The sequence below is a fragment of the Salvelinus fontinalis genome, chromosome 25 (genome assembly GCF_029448725.1).
Source record: "Salvelinus fontinalis isolate EN_2023a chromosome 25, ASM2944872v1, whole genome shotgun sequence".
NCBI lineage: Eukaryota > Metazoa > Chordata > Actinopteri > Salmoniformes > Salmonidae > Salvelinus > Salvelinus fontinalis.
In genome coordinates, this window is record NC_074689.1 from 27,829,884 (window position 1) to 27,850,210 (window position 20,327).

The 20,327-nt window shown below is 53.2% G+C and overlaps 1 protein-coding gene across 10 annotated transcripts in view; it reads left to right on the plus strand.

Moving 5' to 3' along the window:
- Positions 1–20,327, plus strand: part of LOC129823064 (receptor-type tyrosine-protein phosphatase mu-like) — a 317,242-nt gene that overhangs the window by 101,803 nt on the left and 195,112 nt on the right. For all 10 annotated transcript variants that reach the window (XM_055881767.1, XM_055881768.1, XM_055881772.1 and 7 more), the window contains exon 4: positions 16,364–16,442. In XM_055881767.1, coding sequence (XP_055737742.1) covers positions 16,364–16,442 — 79 coding nt within the window. The remainder of the gene's footprint in view (positions 1–16,363; positions 16,443–20,327) is intronic.

The window sequence follows — 20,327 nt, forward strand, 5'->3', positions numbered from 1 at the left end:
GGGTTAGTAAGATGGGGGAGGGGGTTAGTAAGATGGGGGAGGGGGTTAGTAAGATGGGGGAGGGGGTTAGTAAGATGGGGGAGGGGGTTAGTAAGATGGGGGAGGGGGTTAGTAAGATGGGGGAGGGGGTTAGTAAGATGGGGGTTAGTCAGATGGGGGTTAGTGGGATGGGGGAGGGGGTTAGTAAGATGGGGAGGGGGTTAGTAAGATGGGGAGGGGGTTAGTAAGATGGGGAGGGGGTTAGTAAGATGGGGAGGGGGTTAGTAAGATGGGGAGGGGTTAGTAAGATGGGGAGGGGGTTAGTAAGATGGGGCTGGGGATGGGGGTTAGTGGGATGGGGCGAGGGGCGAGGGATGGGGGTTAGTAAGATGGGGTGGGGGTTAGTAAGATTGGGCAGGGGGTGGGGGTTAGTAAGATTGGGCAGGGGGTGGGGGTTAGTGGGATGGGGCGAGGGGCGAGGGATGGGGGTTAGTAAAATGAGGTGGGGTTTAGTAAGATGGGGCAGGGGGTTAGTAAGATGGGGCAGGAGGTGGGGGTTAGTAAGATGGGGGTGGGGGTTAGTAAGATGTGGCAGGAGGTGGGGTTAGTAAGATGGGGCAAGGGGTTAGTAAGATGGGGCAAGAGGTCGGGGTTAGTAAGATGGGGTTAGTAAGATGGGGCAGCAGGTGGGGGTTAGTAAGATGGGGCAGGAGGTGGGGGTTAGTAAGATGGGGCAGGAGGTGGGGGTTAGTAAGATGGGGCAGGAGGTGGGGGTTAGTAAGATGGGGCAGGAGGTGGGGGTTAGTAAGATGGGGCAAGGAGTTAGTAAGATGGAGGAGGGGGTGGGGGTTAGTAAGATGTGGCAGGAGGTGGGGTTAGTAAGATGGGGCAAGGGGTTAGTAAGATGGGGCAAGAGGTCGGGGTTAGTAAGATGGGGTTAGTAAGATGGGGCAGCAGGTGGGGGTTAGTAAGATGGGGCAGGAGGTGGGGGTTAGTAAGATGGGGCAGGAGGTGGGGGTTAGTAAGATGGGGCAGGAGGTGGGGGTTAGTAAGATGGGGCAGGAGGTGGGGGTTAGTAAGATGGGGCAAGGAGTTAGTAAGATGGAGGAGGGGGTGGGGGTTAGTAAGATGGGGCAGGGGGTTAGTAAGATGGGGCAGGAGGTGGGGGTTAGTAAGATGGGGTTAGTAAGATGGGGCAAGGGGTTAGTAAGATGGGGCAGGAGGTGGGGGTTAGTAAGATGGGGCAGGGGGTGGGGGTTAGTAAGATGGTGCAAGGGGTTAGTAAGATGGGGCAGGAGGTGGGGGTTAGTAAGATGGGGAAAGGGGTTAGTAAGATGGGGCAGGGGGTGGGGGTTAGTAAGATGGGGCAGGGGGTTAGTAAGATGGGGCAGGAGGTGGGGGTTAGTAAGATGGGGCAAGGGGTTAGTAAGATGGGGCAGGGGATTGGTAAGATGGGGCAGGAGGTGGGGGTTAGTAAGATGGGGCAGGGCGTTAGTAAGATGGGACAGGAGGTGGGGGTTAGTAAGATGGGGAAAGGGGTTAGTAAGATGGGGCAGGGGATTAGTAAGATGGGGCAGGGGGTTAGTAAGATGGGGCAGGAGGTGGAGGTTAGTAAGATGGGGCAAGGGGTTAGTAAGATGGGGCAGGAGGTGGGGGTTAGTAAGATGGGGCAGGGGGTTAGTAAGATGGGGCAGGGGGTTAGTAAGATGGGGCAGGGGGTTAGTAAGATGGGGCAGGGGGTTAGTAAGATGGGGCAGGGGGTTAGTAAGATGGGGCAGGGGGTTAGTAAGATGGGGAAGGAGGTGGGGGTTAGTAAGATGGGGCAGGGGGTGGGGGTTAGTAAGATGGGGCAGGGGGTTAGTAAGATGGGGCAGGGGGTTAGTAAGATGGGGCAAGGGGTTAGTAAGATGGGGCAAGGGGTTAGTAAGATGGGGCAAGGGGTTAGTAAGATGGGGCAGGGGGTGGGGGTTAGTAAGATGGGGCAGGGGTTAGTGAGATGGGGCAGGGGGTTAGTAAGATGGGGCAGGGGGTTAGTAAGATGGGGCAGGGGGTTAGTAAGATGGGGCAGGGGGTGGGGGTTTGTAAGATGGGGCAGGGGGTTAGTAAGATGGGGCAGGAGGTGGGGGTTAGTAAGATGGGGCAAGGGGTTAGTAAGATGGGGCAGGGGGTTAGTAAGATGGGGCAGGGGGTTAGTAAGATGGGGCAGGGGGTTAGTAAGATGGGGCAGGGGGTTAGTAAGATGGGGCAGGAGGTGGGGGTTAGTAAGATGGGGCAGGGGGTTAGTAAGATGGGGCAGGGGGTTAGTAAGATGGCGGCTGGAGGCGGGGGTTAGTAAGATGGGGCAGGCAGTGGGGGTTAGTAAGATGGGGCAGAGGGTTAGTAAGATGGGCCAGGAGGAGGGGGTTAGTAAGATGGGGCAGGGGGTTAGTAAGATGGAGCAGGAGGTGGGGGTTAGTAAGATGGGGCAGGGGGTTAGTAAGATGGGGCAGGGGGTTAGTAAGATGGGGCAGGAGCAGGGGGTTAGTAAGATGGGGCAGGGGGTTAGTAAGATGGGGCAGGAGGTGGGGGTTAGTAAGATGGGGCAGGGGGTTAGTAAGATGGGGGAGGGGTTTAGTAAGATGGGGCAGGAGGTGGGGGTTAGTAAGATGGGGCAGGGGGTTAGTAAGATGGGGCAAGGGGTTAGTAAGATGGGGCAAGGGGTTAGTAAGATGGGGCAGGGGGTGGGGGTTAGTAAGATGGGGCAGGGGGTTAGTAAGATGGGGCAGGGGGTTAGTAAGATGGTGCAGGAGGAGTGGGTTAGTAAGATGGGGCAGGGGGTTAGTAAGATCGGGCAGGAGGTGGGGGTTAGTAAGATGGGGCAGGAGGTGGGGGTTAGTAAGATTGGGCAGGGGGTTAGTAAGATTGGGCATGGTGTTAGTAAGATGGGACAGGAGGTGGAGGTTAGTAAGATGGGGCAGGGGGTTAGTAAGATGGGGCAGGAGGTTAGTAAGATGGGGCAGGGGGTGGGGGTTAGTAAGATGGGGCAGGGGGTTAGTAAGATGGGGCAGGGGGTTAGTAAGATGGGGCAGGGGGTTAGTAAGATGGGGCAGGAGGTGGGGGTTAGTAAGATGGGGCAGGGGGTTAGTAAGATGGGGTAGGGGGTTAGTAAGATGGGGCAGGAGGTGGGGGTTAGTAAGATGGGGCAGGGGGTTAGTAAGATGGGGCAGTAGGTGGGGGTTAGTAAGATGGGGCAGGGGGTTAGTAAGATGGGGCAGGGGGTTAGTAAGATGGGGCAGGAGGTGGGGGTCAGTAAGATGGGGCAGGGGGTTAGTAAGATGGGGCAGGGGGTTAGTAAGATGGGGCAGGAGGTGGGGGTTAGTAAGATGGGGCAGGGGGTTAGTAAGATGGGGCAGGGGGTTAGTAAGATGGGGCAGGGGGTTAGTAAGATGGGGCAGGTGGTTAGTAAGATGGCGGCTGGAGGCGGGGGTTAGTAAGATGGGGCAGGCAGTGGGGGTTAGTAAGATGGGGCAGAGGGTTAGTAAGATGGGGCAGGAGGAGGGGGTTAGTAAGATGGGGCAGGGGGTTAGTAAGATGGAGCAGGAGGTGGGGGTTAGTAAGATGGGGCAGGGGGTTAGTAAGATGGGGCAGGGGGTTAGTAAGATGGGGCAGGAGGAGGGGGTTAGTAAGATGGGGCAGGGGGTTAGTAAGATGGGGCAGGGGGTTAGTAAGATTGGGCAGGAGGTGGGGGTTAGTAAGATGGGGCAGGGGGTTAGTAAGATGGGGGAGGGGGTTAGTAAGATGGGGGAGGGGGTTAGTAAGATGGGGGAGGGGGTTAGTAAGATGGGGGAGGGGGTTAGTAAGATGGGGGAGGGGGTTAGTAAGATGGGGCAGGAGGTGGGGGTTAGTAAGATGGGGCAGGGGGTTAGTAAGATGGTTCAGGAGGTGGGGGTTAGTAAGATGGGGCAGGGGGTTAGTAAGATGGGGCAGGGGGTGGGGGTTAGTAAGATGGGGCAAGGGGTTAGTAAGATGGGGCAGGGGGTGGGGGTTAGTAAGATGGGGCAGGGGGTTAGTAAGATGGGGCAGGAGGAGTTGGTTAGTAAGTCGGGGCAGGGGGTTAGTAAGATGGGGAAGGAGGTGGGGGTTAGTAAGATGGGGCAGGAGGTGGGGGTTAATAAGATGGGGCAGGAGGTGGGGGTTAGTAAGATGGGGCAGGAGGTGGGGGTTAGTAAGATGGGGCAGGAGGTGGGGGTTAGTAAGATGGGGCAGGAGGTGGGGGTTAGTAAGATTGGGCAGGGGGTTAGTAAGATTGGGCAGGGGGTTAGTAAAATGGGGCAGGGGGTTAGTAAGATGGGGCATGGGGAGGGGGTTAGTAAGATGGGGCAGGAGGTGGAGGTTAGTAAGATGGGGCAGGGGGTGGGGGTTAGTAAGATGGGGCAGGGGGTTAGTAAGATGGTTCAGGAGGTGGGGGTTAGTAAGATGGGGCAGGGGGTTAGTAAGATGGGGCAGGAGGTGGGGGTTAGTAAGATGGGGCAAGGGGTTAGTAAGATGGGGCAGGGGGTGGGGGTTAGTAAGATGGGGCAGGAGGTGGGGGTTAGTAAGATGGGGCAAGGGGTTAGTAAGATGGGGCAGGGGGTGGGGGTTAGTAAGATGGGGCAGGGGGTTAGTAAGATGGGGCAGGAGGAGTGGGTTAGTAAGACGGGGCAGGGGGTTAGTAAGATGGGGAAGGAGGTGGGGGTTAGTAAGATGGGGCAGGAGGTGGGGGTTAGTAAGATGGGGCAGGAGGTGGGGGTTAGTAAGATGGGGCAGGAGGTGGGGGTTAGTAAGATGGGGCAGGAGGTGGGGGTTAGTAAGATGGGGCAGGAGGTGGGGGTTAGTAAGATGGGGCAGGAGGTGGGGGTTAGTAAGATGGGGCAGGAGGTGGGGGTTAGTAAGATGGGGCAGGAGGTGGGGATTAGTAAGATTGGGCAGGGGATTAGTAAGATTGGGCAGGGGATTAGTAAGATTGGGCAGGGGATTAGTAAGATGGGGCAGGGGGTTAGTAAGATGGGGCATGGGGAGGGGGTTAGTAAGATGGGGCAGGAGGTGGAGGTTAGTAAGATGGGGCAGGGGGTTAGTAAGATGGGGCAGGAGGTGGGGGTTAGTAAGATGGGGCAGGGGGTTAGTAAGATGGGGCAGGAGGTGGGGGTTAGTAAGATGGGGCAGGAGGTGGGGGTTAGTAAGATGGGGCAGGGGGTTAGTAAGATGGGGCAGGGGGTTAGTAAGATGGGGCAGGGGGTTAGTAAGATGGGGCAGGGGATTAGTAAGATGGGGCAGGAGGTGGGGGTTAGTTAGATGGGGCAGGAGGTGGGGTTTAGTAAGATGGGGCAGGGGGTTAGTAAGATGGGGCAGGAGGTGGGGGTTAGTAAGATGGGGCAGGGGGTTAGTAAGATGGGGCAGGAGGTGGGGGTTAGTAAGATGGGTTAGGAGGTGGGGGGTTAGTAAGATGGGGCAGGGGGTTAGTAAGATGGGGCAGGGGGTTAGTAATATGGGGCAGGAGGTGGGGGTTAGTAAGATGGGGCAGGGGGTGGGGGTTAGTAAGATGGGGCAGGGGGTGGGGGTTAGTAAAATGGGGCAGGGGGTGGGGGTTAGTAAGATGGGGCAGGGGGTTAGTAAGATGGGGCAGGGGGTTAGTAAGATGGGGCAGGGGGTTAGTAAGATGGGGCAGGGGGTTAGTAAGATGGAGCAGGGGGTTAGTAAGATGGGGCAGGGGGTTAGTAAGATGGAGCAGGGGGTTAGTAAGATGGGGCAGGGGGTTAGTAAGATGGGGCAGGGGGTTAGTAAGATGGGGCAGGGGGTTAGTAAGATGGGGCAGGAGGTGGGGGTTAGTAAGATGGGGCAGGAGGTGGGGGTTAGTAAGATGGGGCAGGAGGTGGGGGTTAGTAAGATGGGGCAGGAGGTGGGGGTTAGTAAGATGGGGCAGGAGGTGGGGGTTAGTAAGATGGGGCAGGGGATTAGTAAGATTGGGCAGGGGATTAGTAAGATTGGGCATGGGGTTAGTAAGATGGGGCAGGGGGTTAGTAAGATGGGGCATGGGGAGGGGGTTAGTAAGATGGGGCAGGAGGTGGAGGTTAGTAAGATGGGGCAGGGGGTTAGTAAGATGGGGCAGGAGGTGGGGGTTAGTAAGATGGGGCAGGGGGTTAGTAAGATGGGGCAGGAGGTGGGGGTTAGTAAGATGGGGCAGGAGGTGGGGGTTAGTAAGATGGGGCAGGGGGTTAGTAAGATGGGGCAGGGGGTTAGTAAGATGGGGCAGGGGGTTAGTAAGATGGGGCAGGAGGTGGGGGTTAGTAAGATGGGGCAGGAGGTGGGGTTTAGTAAGATGGGGCAGGGGGTTAGTAAGATGGGGCAGGAGGTGGGGGTTAGTAAGATGGGGCAGGGGGTTAGTAAGATGGGGCAGGAGGTGGGGGTTAGTAAGATGGGTTAGGAGGTGGGGGGTTAGTAAGATGGGGCAGGGGGTTAGTAAGATGGGGCAGGGGGTTAGTAAGATGGGGCAGGAGGTGGGGGTTAGTAAGATGGGGCAGGAGGTGGGGGTTAGTAAGATGGGGCAGGAGGTGGGGGTTAGTAAGATGGGGCAGGGGGTGGGGGTTAGTAAGATGGGGCAGGGGGTTAGTAAGATGGGGCAGGGGGTTAGTAAGATGGGGCAGGGGGTTAGTAAGATGGGGCAGGGGGTTAGTAAGATGGAGCAGGGGGTTAGTAAGATGGGGCAGGGGGTTAGTAAGATGGGGCAGGGGGTTAGTAAGATGGGGCAGGAGGGGGTTAGTAAGATGGGGCAGGAGGTGGGGGTTAGTAAGATGGGGCAGGGGGTTAGTAAGATGGGGCAGGAGGAGGGGGTTAGTAAGATGGGGCAGGAGGTGGGGGTTAGTAAGATGGGGCAGGGGGTTGGTAAGATGGGGCAGGGGTTTAGTAAGATGGGGCAGGGGGTTAGTAAGATGGGGCAGGGGGTTAGTAAGATGGGGCAGATGGTGGGGGTTAGTAAGATGGGGCAGGGGGTTAGTAAGATGGGGCAGGAGGAGGGGGTTAGTAAGATGCGGGAGGGGGTTAGTAAGATGGGGGAGGGGGTTAGTAAGATGGGGCAGGGGGTTAGTAAGATGGGGCAGGGGGTTAGTAAGATGGGGCAGGGGGTTAGTAAGATGGGGCAGGGGGTTAGTAAGATGGGGCAGGGGGTTAGTAAGATGGGGCAGGAGGAGGGGGTTAGTAAGATGGGGCAGGAGGTGGGGGTTACTAAGATGGGGCAGGGGGTTAGTAAGATGGGGCAGGGGGTTAGTAAGATGGGGCAGGATGTGGGGGTTGGTAAGATGGGGCAGGGGGTTGGTAAGATGGGGCAGGGGGTGGGTAAGATGGGGCAGGGGGTTAGTAAGATGGGGCAGGGGGTTAGTAAGATGGGGCAGGGGGTTAGTAAGATGGGGCAGGGGGTTAGTAAGATGGGGCAGGAGGTGGGGGTTAGTAAGATGGGGCATGGGGTTAGTAAGATGGGGCAAGGGGTTAGTAAGATGGGGCAGGGGGTGGGGGTTAGTAAGATGGGGCAGGGGGTTAGTAAGATGGGGCAGGAGGAGTGGGTTAGTAAGACGGGGCAGGGGGTTAGTAAGATGGGGAAGGAGGTGGGGGTTAGTAAGATGGGGCAGGAGGTGGGGGTTAGTAAGATGGGGCAGGAGGTGGGGGTTAGTAAGATGGGGCAGGAGGTGGGGGTTAGTAAGATGGGGCAGGAGGTGGGGGTTAGTACGATGGGGCAGGAGGTGGGGGTTAGTAAGATGGGGCAGGAGGTGGGGGTTAGTAAGATGGGGCAGGAGGTGGGGGTTAGTAAGATGGGGCAGGAGGTGGGGGTTAGTAAGATGGGGCAGGAGGTGGGGGTTAGTAAGATGGGGCAGGGGATTAGTAAGATTGGGCAGGGGATTAGTAAGATTGGGCAGGGGATTAGTAAGATGGGGCAGGGGGTTAGTAAGATGGGGCATGGGGAGGGGGTTAGTAAGATGGGGCAGGAGGTGGAGGTTAGTAAGATGGGGCAGGGGGTTAGTAAGATGGGGCAGGAGGTGGGGGTTAGTAAGATGGGGCAGGGGGTTAGTAAGATGGGGCAGGAGGTGGGGGTTAGTAAGATGGGGCAGGAGGTGGGGGTTAGTAAGATGGGGCAGGGGGTTAGTAAGATGGGGCAGGGGGTTAGTAAGATGGGGCAGGAGGTGGGGGTTAGTTAGATGGGGCAGGAGGTGGGGTTTAGTAAGATGGGGCAGGGGGTTAGTAAGATGGGGCAGGAGGTGGGGGTTAGTAAGATGGGGCAGGGGGTTAGTAAGATGGGGCAGGAGGTGGGGGTTAGTAAGATGGGTTAGGAGGTGGGGGGTTAGTAAGATGGGGCAGGGGGTTAGTAAGATGGGGCAGGGGGTTAGTAATATGGGGCAGGAGGTGGGGGTTAGTAAGATGGGGCAGGGGGTGGGGGTTAGTAAGATGGGGCAGGGGGTGGGGGTTAGTAAGATGGGGCAGGGGGTGGGGGTTAGTAAAATGGGGCAGGGGGTTAGTAAGATGGGGCAGGGGGTTAGTAAGATGGGGCAGGGGGTTAGTAAGATGGGGCAGGGGGTTAGTAAGATGGAGCAGGGGGTTAGTAAGATGGGGCAGGGGGTTAGTAAGATGGAGCAGGGGGTTAGTAAGATGGGGCAGGGGGTTAGTAAGATGGGGCAGGGGGTTAGTAAGATGGGGCAGGGGGTTAGTAAGATGGGGCAGGAGGTGGGGGTTAGTAAGATGGGGCAGGAGGTGGGGGTTAGTAAGATGGGGCAGGAGGTGGGGGTTAGTAAGATGGGGCAGGAGGTGGGGGTTAGTAAGATGGGGCAGGGGATTAGTAAGATTGGGCAGGGGATTAGTAAGATTGGGCATGGGGTTAGTAAGATGGGGCAGGGGGTTAGTAAGATGGGGCATGGGGAGGGGGTTAGTAAGATGGGGCAGGAGGTGGAGGTTAGTAAGATGGGGCAGGGGGTTAGTAAGATGGGGCAGGAGGTGGGGGTTAGTAAGATGGGGCAGGGGGTTAGTAAGATGGGGCAGGAGGTGGGGGTTAGTAAGATGGGGCAGGAGGTGGGGGTTAGTAAGATGGGGCAGGGGGTTAGTAAGATGGGGCAGGGGGTTAGTAAGATGGGGCAGGGGGTTAGTAAGATGGGGCAGGAGGTGGGGGTTAGTAAGATGGGGCAGGAGGTGGGGTTTAGTAAGATGGGGCAGGGGGTTAGTAAGATGGGGCAGGAGGTGGGGGTTAGTAAGATGGGGCAGGGGGTTAGTAAGATGGGGCAGGAGGTGGGGGTTAGTAAGATGGGGCAGGAGGTGGGGGTTAGTAAGATGGGGCAGGGGGTTAGTAAGATGGGGCAGGGGGTTAGTAAGATGGGGCAGGAGGTGGGGGTTAGTTAGATGGGGCAGGAGGTGGGGTTTAGTAAGATGGGGCAGGGGGTTAGTAAGATGGGGCAGGAGGTGGGGGTTAGTAAGATGGGGCAGGGGGTTAGTAAGATGGGGCAGGAGGTGGGGGTTAGTAAGATGGGTTAGGAGGTGGGGGGTTAGTAAGATGGGGCAGGGGGTTAGTAAGATGGGGCAGGGGGTTAGTAATATGGGGCAGGAGGTGGGGGTTAGTAAGATGGGGCAGGGGGTGGGGGTTAGTAAGATGGGGCAGGGGGTGGGGGTTAGTAAAATGGGGCAGGGGGTGGGGGTTAGTAAGATGGGGCAGGGGGTTAGTAAGATGGGGCAGGGGGTTAGTAAGATGGGGCAGGGGGTTAGTAAGATGGGGCAGGGGGTTAGTAAGATGGAGCAGGGGGTTAGTAAGATGGGGCAGGGGGTTAGTAAGATGGAGCAGGGGGTTAGTAAGATGGAGCAGGGGGTTAGTAAGATGGGGCAGGGGGTTAGTAAGATGGGGCAGGGGGTTAGTAAGATGGGGCAGGGGGTTAGTAAGATGGGGCAGGAGGTGGGGGTTAGTAAGATGGGGCAGGAGGTGGGGGTTAGTAAGATGGGGCAGGAGGTGGGGGTTAGTAAGATGGGGCAGGAGGTGGGGGTTAGTAAGATGGGGCAGGGGATTAGTAAGATTGGGCAGGGGATTAGTAAGATTGGGCATGGGGTTAGTAAGATGGGGCAGGGGGTTAGTAAGATGGGGCATGGGGAGGGGGTTAGTAAGATGGGGCAGGAGGTGGAGGTTAGTAAGATGGGGCAGGGGGTTAGTAAGATGGGGCAGGAGGTGGGGGTTAGTAAGATGGGGCAGGGGGTTAGTAAGATGGGGCAGGAGGTGGGGGTTAGTAAGATGGGGCAGGGGGTTAGTAAGATGGGGCAGGGGGTTAGTAAGATGGGGCAGGAGGTGGGGGTTAGTAAGATGGGGCAGGAGGTGGGGTTTAGTAAGATGGGGCAGGGGGTTAGTAAGATGGGGCAGGAGGTGGGGGTTAGTAAGATGGGGCAGGGGGTTAGTAAGATGGGGCAGGAGGTGGGGGTTAGTAAGATGGGTTAGGAGGTGGGGGGTTAGTAAGATGGGGCAGGGGGTTAGTAAGATGGGGCAGGGGGTTAGTAATATGGGGCAGGAGGTGGGGGTTAGTAAGATGGGGCAGGGGGTGGGGGTTAGTAAGATGGGGCAGGGGGTGGGGGTTAGTAAGATGGGGCAGGGGGTGGGGGTTAGTAAGATGGGGCAGGGGGTTAGTAAGATGGGGCAGGGGGTTAGTAAGATGGGGCAGGGGGTTAGTAAGATGGGGCAGGGGGTTAGTAAGATGGAGCAGGGGGTTAGTAAGATGGGGCAGGGGGTTAGTAAGATGGGGCAGGGGGTTAGTAAGATGGGGCAGGAGGGGGTTAGTAAGATGGGGCAGGAGGTGGGGGTTAGTAAGATGGGGCAGGGGGTTAGTAAGATGGGGCAGGAGGAGGGGGTTAGTAAGATGGGGCAGGAGGTGGGGGTTAGTAAGATGGGGCAGGGGGTTGGTAAGATGGGGCAGGGGTTTAGTAAGATGGGGCAGGGGGTTAGTAAGATGGGGCAGGGGGTTAGTAAGATGGGGCAGATGGTGGGGGTTAGTAAGATGGGGCAGGGGGTTAGTAAGATGGGGCAGGAGGAGGGGGTTAGTAAGATGCGGGAGGGGGTTAGTAAGATGGGGGAGGGGGTTAGTAAGATGGGGGAGGGGGTTAGTAAGATGGGGCAGGGGGTTAGTAAGATGGGGCAGGGGGTTAGTAAGATGGGGCAGGGGGTTAGTAAGATGGGGCAGGGGGTTAGTAAGATGGGGCAGGGGGTTAGTAAGATGGGGCAGGAGGAGGGGGTTAGTAAGATGGGGCAGGGGGTTAGTAAGATGGGGCAGGGGGTTAGTAAGATGGGGCAGGATGTGGGGGTTGGTAAGATGGGGCAGGGGGTTGGTAAGATGGGGCAGGGGGTTGGTAAGATGGGGCAGGGGGTTAGTAAGATGGGGCAGGGGGTTAGTAAGATGGGGCAGGGGGTTAGTAAGATGGGGCAGGGGGTTAGTAAGATGGGGCAGGGGGTTAGTAAGATGGGGCAGGGGGTTAGTAAGATGGGGCAGGAGGTGGGGGTTAGTAAGATGGGGCATGGGGTTAGTAAGATGGGGCAGGAGGAGGGGGTTAGTAAGATGGGGGAGAGGGTTAGTAAGATGGGGCAGGGCGTTAGTAAGATGGGGATGGGGTGGGGGTTAGTAATATGGGGATGGGGCTATTAAAAGGGCACATAGAACAGGGGGTATGGTTGTCTTTAAGGGCCCTACTGTTCAGGAAATGTAATGTTTTGTTCAAGTCAAAGTCCTGTTGTACTGTGGCCAGGTAGGAAACAGTAGACAGTGTTGTTTTGCTCTGGGGGGCTGTACATCCAGACTGATGTAACTGATGTAGATTAATGTTGGTGGAGATGAGAACCCATCAGACATGTTCCTAGCAAGAGATCCATTTTTAAACACCGCCCATTAGCATGGCATAATAATATTAAACTCTGTCAGAGTCCATGTGTTGTCATTGCAGCTCTATGGCAGTACAGTAGATACATTCTCCCAAGGTCTCTGGAGGTCAAACCACTTTCTAGCATCACTCTCAGGCTGCAGAGCTGCGGATTTCCAGCCCAGGAAATTACCTCTCACACCAAATGTTTGGTTTCCTCCCACACAGGGTCACAGACACGCGCGCGCAGGGTCAGCATTGCCAGTGCTGACACAATGGAAACACACACAGGCCTGTGAGGTTTTCCCTTCGAGAGACTGATGGGGAAGAGGGATAAATACTTCTCCACGTTTCCCCAGAGAAATCACCTCCACCTGTTCCCCAGAGAAATCACCTCCACCTGTTCCCCAGAGAAATCACCTCCACCTGTTCCCCAGAGAAATCACCTCCACCTGTTCCCCAGAGAAATCAACTCCACCTGTTCCCCAGAGAAATCACCTCCACCTGTTCCCCAGAGAAATCACCTCCACCTGTTCCCCAGAGAAATCAACTCCACCTGTTCCCCAGAGAAATCACCTCCACCTGTTCCCCAGAGAAATCACCTCCACCTGTTCCCCAGAGAAATCACCTCCACCTGTTCCCCAGAGAAATCACCTCCACCTGTTCCACAGAGAAATCACCTCCACCTGTTCCCCAGAGAAATCACCTCCACCTGTTCCCCAGAGAAATCACCTCCACCTGTTCCCCAGAGAAATCACCTCCACCTGTTCCCCAGAGAAATCACCTCCACCTGTTCCCCAGAGAAATCAACTCCACCTGTTCCCCAGAGAAATCAACTCCACCTGTTCCCCAGAGAAATCACCTCCACCTGTTCCCCAGAGAAATCAACTCCACCTGTTCCCCAGAGAAATCACCTCCACCTGTTCCCCAGAGAAATCACCTCCACCTGTTCCCCAGAGAAATCACCTCCACCTGTTCCCCAGAGAAATCACCTCCACCTGTTCCCCAGAGAAATCACCTCCACCTGTTCCCCAGAGAAATCACCTCCACCTGTTCCCCAGAGAAATCACCTCCACCTGTTCCCCAGAGGCACTGGGCAGAAGGAGACTCTCGTTCGACTCCGCCATCCAGAGAAATGACACTGAGCATAATTTGCGAGGAATGCAAAATTGTGACTTGTTGTTACCCTCTCAGATTAACAATGAAAAAGCGTCCTCTTCAAAGCTCTACACCTAATGACAATGTAGCAAGTAATTATGGGGTTTCTGTAATTGCAAATGAAAACCACCTGAAATACAGTACCTACTTTGTCACTTATTTGTAATTACAGCATATGGTTCTCTCTCCACTCCGTTTACACTGCCAGTCCATCAGCACAGGTCTTGTTACATAGCAATGTTTGGGTCGCTCTTGAGAAACGTTTAATTGGATAACGCCTTGCATTTCGAATATGGTCATTTCCTTCTTCAGACCGTCATACTCTGATCTTGATCCTGACATTTTGCGTCGTTCATCTCTGCCTGCTCTGTTATTCCAATTCCATTTAGAGACACAATCACAATTACCAGGTGAACTGTAAAGGAACACTGGCAACATAGCATAATTATTTAATCAGGGAGGCTGGGCGCTAGGGAGGGAGGCTGGGCGCTAGGGATTGAGGCTGGGCGCTAGGGAGGGAGGCTGGGCGCTAGGGAGGGAGGCTGGGCGCTAGGGAGGGAGGCTGGGCGCTAGGGAGGGAGGCTGGGTGCTAGGGAGGGAGGGCGGAGGTTGTGCGCAAGTGAGGGAGAGGGAGGGTAAGAGAACCAGGAGGGTCATCTCTTCTACATCTGTTATTATGCATGAGATCAGTCTTTTGTTCTTAGGAAGTTTCAAAAACTTACTGACAACACATTTTGTAAAAGATGTGGAGAATCTGATGTTCCACTAAGGACAACATGTAGTAAAGTAATAAACACGAACACCAGAGGAGCACTACTCACTTTAGATTCCGCATTATGCAAAAGAAAAGCAAACTTAGTTCTCCAGCACCCACTAACCACATGAACGTTTTCATGGCTAATTGAGCTCATTAACGAGATGCAGCTAATGTAGGAGATAAACCAAAACACGAGGGCATGAGGGGGAGGGCGGGAGGAGGAGGGGGAGGGCAGGAGGGGGAGGGCGGGAGGAGGAGGGGGAGGAGGGGGAGGGAGGGGTGTTTGGGGGTCCGCTGGGGTCGAGCAGGTTGCTTAGCATCACCACGGCGACAAACATTAACAACCTGAGGTTTAATTACCTCTGCGGCACGTCGTGACATTTCACACTCTGGTGTTTACTTTTCATTTCCTTTTTGAAAATTAGGCCCTCGTAAAGGCATAATTAGCGGCCGAGGCGTCTGCCGTCGCTCAAAAGGAAGCGAGAGAGAGGAGGAGAGGGATGGAAGTCTATTAAAACCCATTTGAATGGTTTTAATAAAGGCATCTCGTTTGGCCTCAGCTCAACAATGTTATCTTGTGGCTAATGACTCATTTTCATCCTCTTTGTTTGCGGTGCATTGGGACTAGTGTGTTTGGGTCCTCCATGGTAACACACACAGAAAAGGCCATTTTTAAGCAGGTTCCATTGGACTAGATATGGTCCCTCAACAATACATCCTACTTCAGCTGATGTGGTAGGCTTGAGGAATGGAGTAAAGATCATTTCGACATCCAGTTCTGGGCTTTGGACATCAGACTGATATGAGGTGTGCATGCACACAGCTGTGAGGCCTAGGGTTGTGTCCTAAATGGTTCCCTATTCCCTACTTTTGACCAGGGCCCTATATAGGGAATAGGGTGTTGTTTTGATGCTGTCTACCTCACTGTGTCTGCTGTATTGAAGGAGTTTGAACAGAATCATGGGTAGAATGGGAGCTGGATATAAAGTGTAGCCTATAGCGTTGCAATCTCCTCTAAATTGATTTGTCCTTGGGACGTATTCTGCTTAGATCACAAATCACATTTTATTTGTCAAATGCTTCATAAACAACAGGTGTAGACTAACAGTGATGCTTACTTACGGGTCCTTTTCCAACAATGCAGAGATAAAGATAAAATAATAGTGGCAGAAATAGTGACAGAACCTCCGCTCAGCATGAACAGGAAGGCGGCCCCTGCGTCTTTAACCAGCTGCATCCTGACAGATAAGGGCCATGGGGGGGGGGGGGGGGGGGGGGAATAGAGAACAGCATTGGGGAAATAGAGAAGCAGACATCACTCTACTGGGAAATAGAGGAGCAGACATCGCTCTACTGGGAAGCGGAGGAGCAGACATCGCTCTACTGGGAAGCGGAGGAGCAGACATCGCTCTACTGGGAAGCGGAGGAGCAGACATCGCTCTACTGGGAAGCGGAGGAGCAGACATCGCTCTACTGGGAAGCGGAGGAGCAGACATCGCTCTACTGGGAAGCGGAGGAGCAGACATCGCTCTACTGGGAAGCGGAGGAGCAGACATCGCTCTACTGGGAAGCGGAGGAGCAGACATCGCTCTACTGGGAAGCGGAGGAGCAGACATCGCTCTACTGGGAAGCGGAGGAGCAGACATCGCTCTACTGGGAAGCGGAGGAGCAGACATCGCTCTACTGGGAAGCGGAGGAGCAGACATCGCTCTACTGGGAAGCGGAGGAGCAGACATCGCTCTACTGGGAAGCGGAGGAGCAGACATCGCTCTACTGGGAAGCGGAGGAGCAGACATCGCTCTACTGGGAAGCGGAGGAGCAGACATCGCTCTACTGGGAAGCGGAGGAGCAGACATCGCTCTACTGGGAAGCGGAGGAGCAGACATCGCTCTACTGGGAAGCGGAGGAGCAGACATCGCTCTACTGGGAAGCGGAGGAGCAGACATCGCTCTACTGGGAAGCGGAGGAGCAGACATCGCTCTACTGGGAAGCGGAGGAGCAGACATCGCTCTACTGGGAAGCGGAGGAGCAGACATCGCTCTACTGGGAAGCGGAGGAGCAGACATCGCTCTACTGGGAAGCGGAGGAGCAGACATCGCTCTACTGGGAAGCGGAGGAGCAGACATCGCTCTACTGGGAAGCGGAGGAGCAGACATCGCTCTACTGGGAAGCGGAGGAGCAGACATCGCTCTACTGGGAAGCGGAGGAGCAGACATCGCTCTACTGGGAAGCGGAGGAGCAGACATCGCTCTACTGGGAAGCGGAGGAGCAGACATCGCTCTACTGGGAAGTAGACTGTATCATTTCCCAGCTTCTCCCTCCTCCCTCACTCAACATGCAGTGAATGGAAGCACAGGAGCCATCTCGGTCTGTTTTCCGTCTCATGGATTGAATAATGGTGGCGACTCTCTCCAACCGATGCTTACACCCATCCAAAGCTTTTAAATCCATGATGGGGACTGTATAGAGCATTGGGAGGAAATGAGCCTTCTCTATGGCCAGTTTTCTAGATCACAGGAAGTGCACTAGGGATGCTCTTTATGTTTGTGCCTACTACCAACCTCTCACCTCCCTCTCTTTCTCTCCTCCCCTCTGCAGATTGTCTTTGAGGCTGTGAGCACAGGACAACGAGGCCTACTGGCCATCAAGGGCATCATCTTGCAAGGCCACCAGTGCAGTAAGTCTCCATTGCTACGCACGCACGCACACAATGAATGTGTTATGTATTCAAGTCCCATAGCTCACTGGGTTATCACTCTTCAGGCCCCCCCCTCCCTAATCTCTCGCTCCTCACTAGTTATATTGCTGTCACCTACCGACCCATGTCTTTGCTATATAGTGAACTCCATATAGGTATGTTACTGGGCAATATATTTCCAGCCCGTCCTGTGACATGAATGAAGCCAGGATATACTTAAATGTAATACTACACAGCCCGTCATATTAAATGTGTTTCACTGAGACAAAGGCAAAAAGAGGGGAGGGGAGCAAGCATCCTGTCATTCTCCTGCTCTCCAGGAAAGACTCCCTGATACACAATCCTCCCCCAGATTTGTGAAATTCTGTGCGAGTAAGCTAGACTAAATGCCTCGGATAGAACTCACAGATCTGCTTAGCCATGTAGCCAGGTGCCGAGGAAGACCCCTCTGCCGAGGAACACCACTCCACAAAGAATGTGTGAGGATTCACTCCGAGTGCGTAGATTGGTCTTCACACCGCACACATTATGTTGAATGAAGATATAAACACCCAGAAACATCTCACATTTTTCTGCATCACATTTCAGTTTTGTATAGTTGTTTTATTAGCAACGTTGCTGCGTAGAGTGATGTATGACTTTCCAAGGGCACTCAACAGATTACGTGTCAACAAAGAGAGGTACTTAGCTCATGAGACCGTTAACTTCTTTTTGAGTTTGGCCCAGGTTCAGGTTTGTTTCCCAGGTGAAGCAGGGCAATACCATTAGCCCTCAGCTCCAAAGATTGGGGGAGTGCTGAGCTGGGAGATATCAGGGCCGCAGTTACTTCACAAGAGCTTTTTTAATTGCCTACCACAGAGTTCCGTGGCGTGTACCTCATCTCAGATATCAGAATCAAGGTCGTCGCCTGCCACGGCCCGCCCGCTTCGAACACAGAGAGACAAGGGGGAGCTAATTAAAAAGTCCTTTACATAATTTGATTAGCATGGACTTTCATCCTTGCGTTAGTGAGGTGGTGATCCAACTTCCATTAGACATTCAGATTGACCCAGATACGTCAGCTTTGTTGTTAGTTCAGCTGCCTGACTAAGGGGACAACCCCCCCCCCCCCCCCCTTTATCTCTCTCTCTCTCACACACACACGCACACAGTACCAACAAGGCTACAAGGAAGCATGTTTTGTTCCCTGTGTAGTGGCTTCCTTTCCTCTTTACCATAGCCACTGCCCAAGCCTGAAGCAGGGTTGTTTCTATAGGTCTCTATAGATGTAGTGGCTTCCTTTCCTCTTTACCATAGCCACTGCCCAAGCCTGAAGCGGGATTGTTTCGTACGCATACAGTCCACACTCAACGTTTCCAAACGGCCAAACATTCAATGACATCCAGGGATATGGTGCAACAAAAATGTTTATTCTTCTTATATGTAACAAAAAAATGATTATCCAATCAACTTAAATCAGAGATTACTTGACATGGAAAATACATAATATGACCTCTGTCTGTCTGTCTGTCTGTCTGTCTGTCTGTCTGTCTGTCTGTCTGTCTGTCTGTCTGTCTGTCTGTCTGTCTGTCTGTCTGTCTGTCTGTCTGTCTCTCTGTCTCTGTCTCTGTCTCTGTCTCTGTCTCTGTCTCTGTCTCTGTCTCTGTCTCTGTCTCTGTGTCTGTCTGTCTGTGTCTGTCTGTGTCTGTCTGTGTCTGTCTGTCTGTCTGTCTGTCTGTCTGTCTGTGTCTGTCTGTCTGTGTCTGTCTGTCTGTGTCTGTCTGTCTCTGTCTGTCTGTCTCTGTCTGTCTGTCTCTGTCTGTCTGTCTGTGTCTGGTCAAAAAACTATACCGCTCCCGCGTCTAGCAAAGACTCCTCCCCCCGAAGGCCCAACTTCCTGCCTTTATCCTAACACACTTACTACAGCACAATGAATGGGCAAGAGGGGGGGAGGGGGCAAAAACTAAGTTACACTAACAACAAATGAATATATCTCAATCAGGTAAATAAAAATTCTAAAGGTACATCCCTAATATTTCATCATATACATTAATATTTAATATATTTACACAAATGTACATGGAGCTCTGTATGTTCTGTCTTTCATACAAATATGTCCAAATCGGCTCTAACACCCTGTAATGGGAATTTCAAGATGAGGAGAGCAGTCATTGATAAAGTCTATCAAAATCAATCTAGTTTAATTACAAGTTGCAACAGACACCTCCAGCACAGAAGCAGAGAAAATGTCTAACTGGCCTTCTCTAAGCAGGCCGTTATGTTCTAATCTCACAACACCAATGTTCTGTAAACAGCCGCCGAGAGGCTTGTAGGAATTCACAACGTCAGCTACTACAGAGTCACACAGTGCCACAGAATACAATAGCAATCAGTATCCTCTGTCCTTGTACCTCCAGTCTGGCGTCATTCACTGTCAACAGATATGAATGCAATCCAAAACATTCAGTAGCAAGTTGTGGCCATCAACCCATACACAAATGAGTGTCACACATAGAACCCTGGAAATCAGGTGTGTTACAGAAAGGGAAACATGTAAATGTGATAAGTATTTGATAATTGATAATTGTAAACTGAATATGAACTGTATTCGTCTTAAATTTCCCCATTTACACCGCCAAAACACAGGGTGCTCTGAACACAGGCGCGAGACATTTGTTTTTGGCCCCATTTTGATCTGACCCCTGACCCCCCCTCCCCCCCCCCCCCCCCCACCCCCGCTTTCGCATTTCCCCACTATTGTTGCATCGGTGATGAAAACTTTCTTCTAATATCCTTGAACTCTGGGGAGATACGGCAGGTTTGTACTTCCCCCGGCTTGAATATTTTCACCACGGCTTATTTTCATGCCTCCTGACCTCCTCTCACCACTGTAATATCCTGATTGAAAATGCTGTCCCAGAGACTCCTGGGAAGGAGGTAAAAAAAATAAATGTGGAATCCATTTTGTGATTGAATCTCGTCAGATTTCACCCCGCGTGGCTCAAGCGATCAGACCAAGGTTAGGCCAACAGAGAAGAAATGTGATTTGTTTTTGGTGGGATTAAAGGATAATAGGCCGTTTGGGTGAAAGGGGGATACCTAGTCAGTTGTAACACTTAATGCATTCAACTGAAATGTGTCTTCCGCATTTAACCCAACCCCTCTGAATCGGAGAGGTGCGGGGGGCTGCCATAATCGACATCCACGTTTTCGGCACCCGTGGTTAACTGCCTTGCTCAGGGGCAGAATGACAGATTTCTATCTTGTCAGCTTGGGGATTCGATCCAGCAACCTTTCAGTTACTGGCCCAATGCTCTAATCACGCCCCTGTTTAGTATGATTTGCGGAAGATGCTAAATACAGTTGAAGTCGGAAGTTTACGTTTTTCAACCACTCCACAAATTTCTTGTTAACAAACCATAGTTTTGGCAAGTCGGTTAGGACATCTACTTTGTGCCAGGTCGCAGTTGCAAATGAGAACTTGTTCTCAACTAGCCTACCTGGTTAAATAAAGGTGAAATAAATAAAAAATTGAGCATGACACAAGTAACTTTTCCAACAATTGTTTACAGACAGATTATTTCACTTATAATTCACTGTATCACAATTCCAGTGGGTCAAAAGTTTACATACATTAAGTTGACGGTGCCTTTAAACAGCTCGGAAAATTCCAGAAAATGATGTCATGGCTTTAGAAGCTTCTGATAGGCTAATTGACATAATATGAGTCAATTGGAGGTGTACCTGTGGATGTATTTCAAGGCCTACCATTAAACTCAGTGCCTCTTTGCTTGACATCATGGGAAAATCAAAAGAAATCAGCCAAGACCTCAATTTTTTTTTTATTAACCTCCACAAGTCTGGTTCATCCTTGGGAGCAATTTC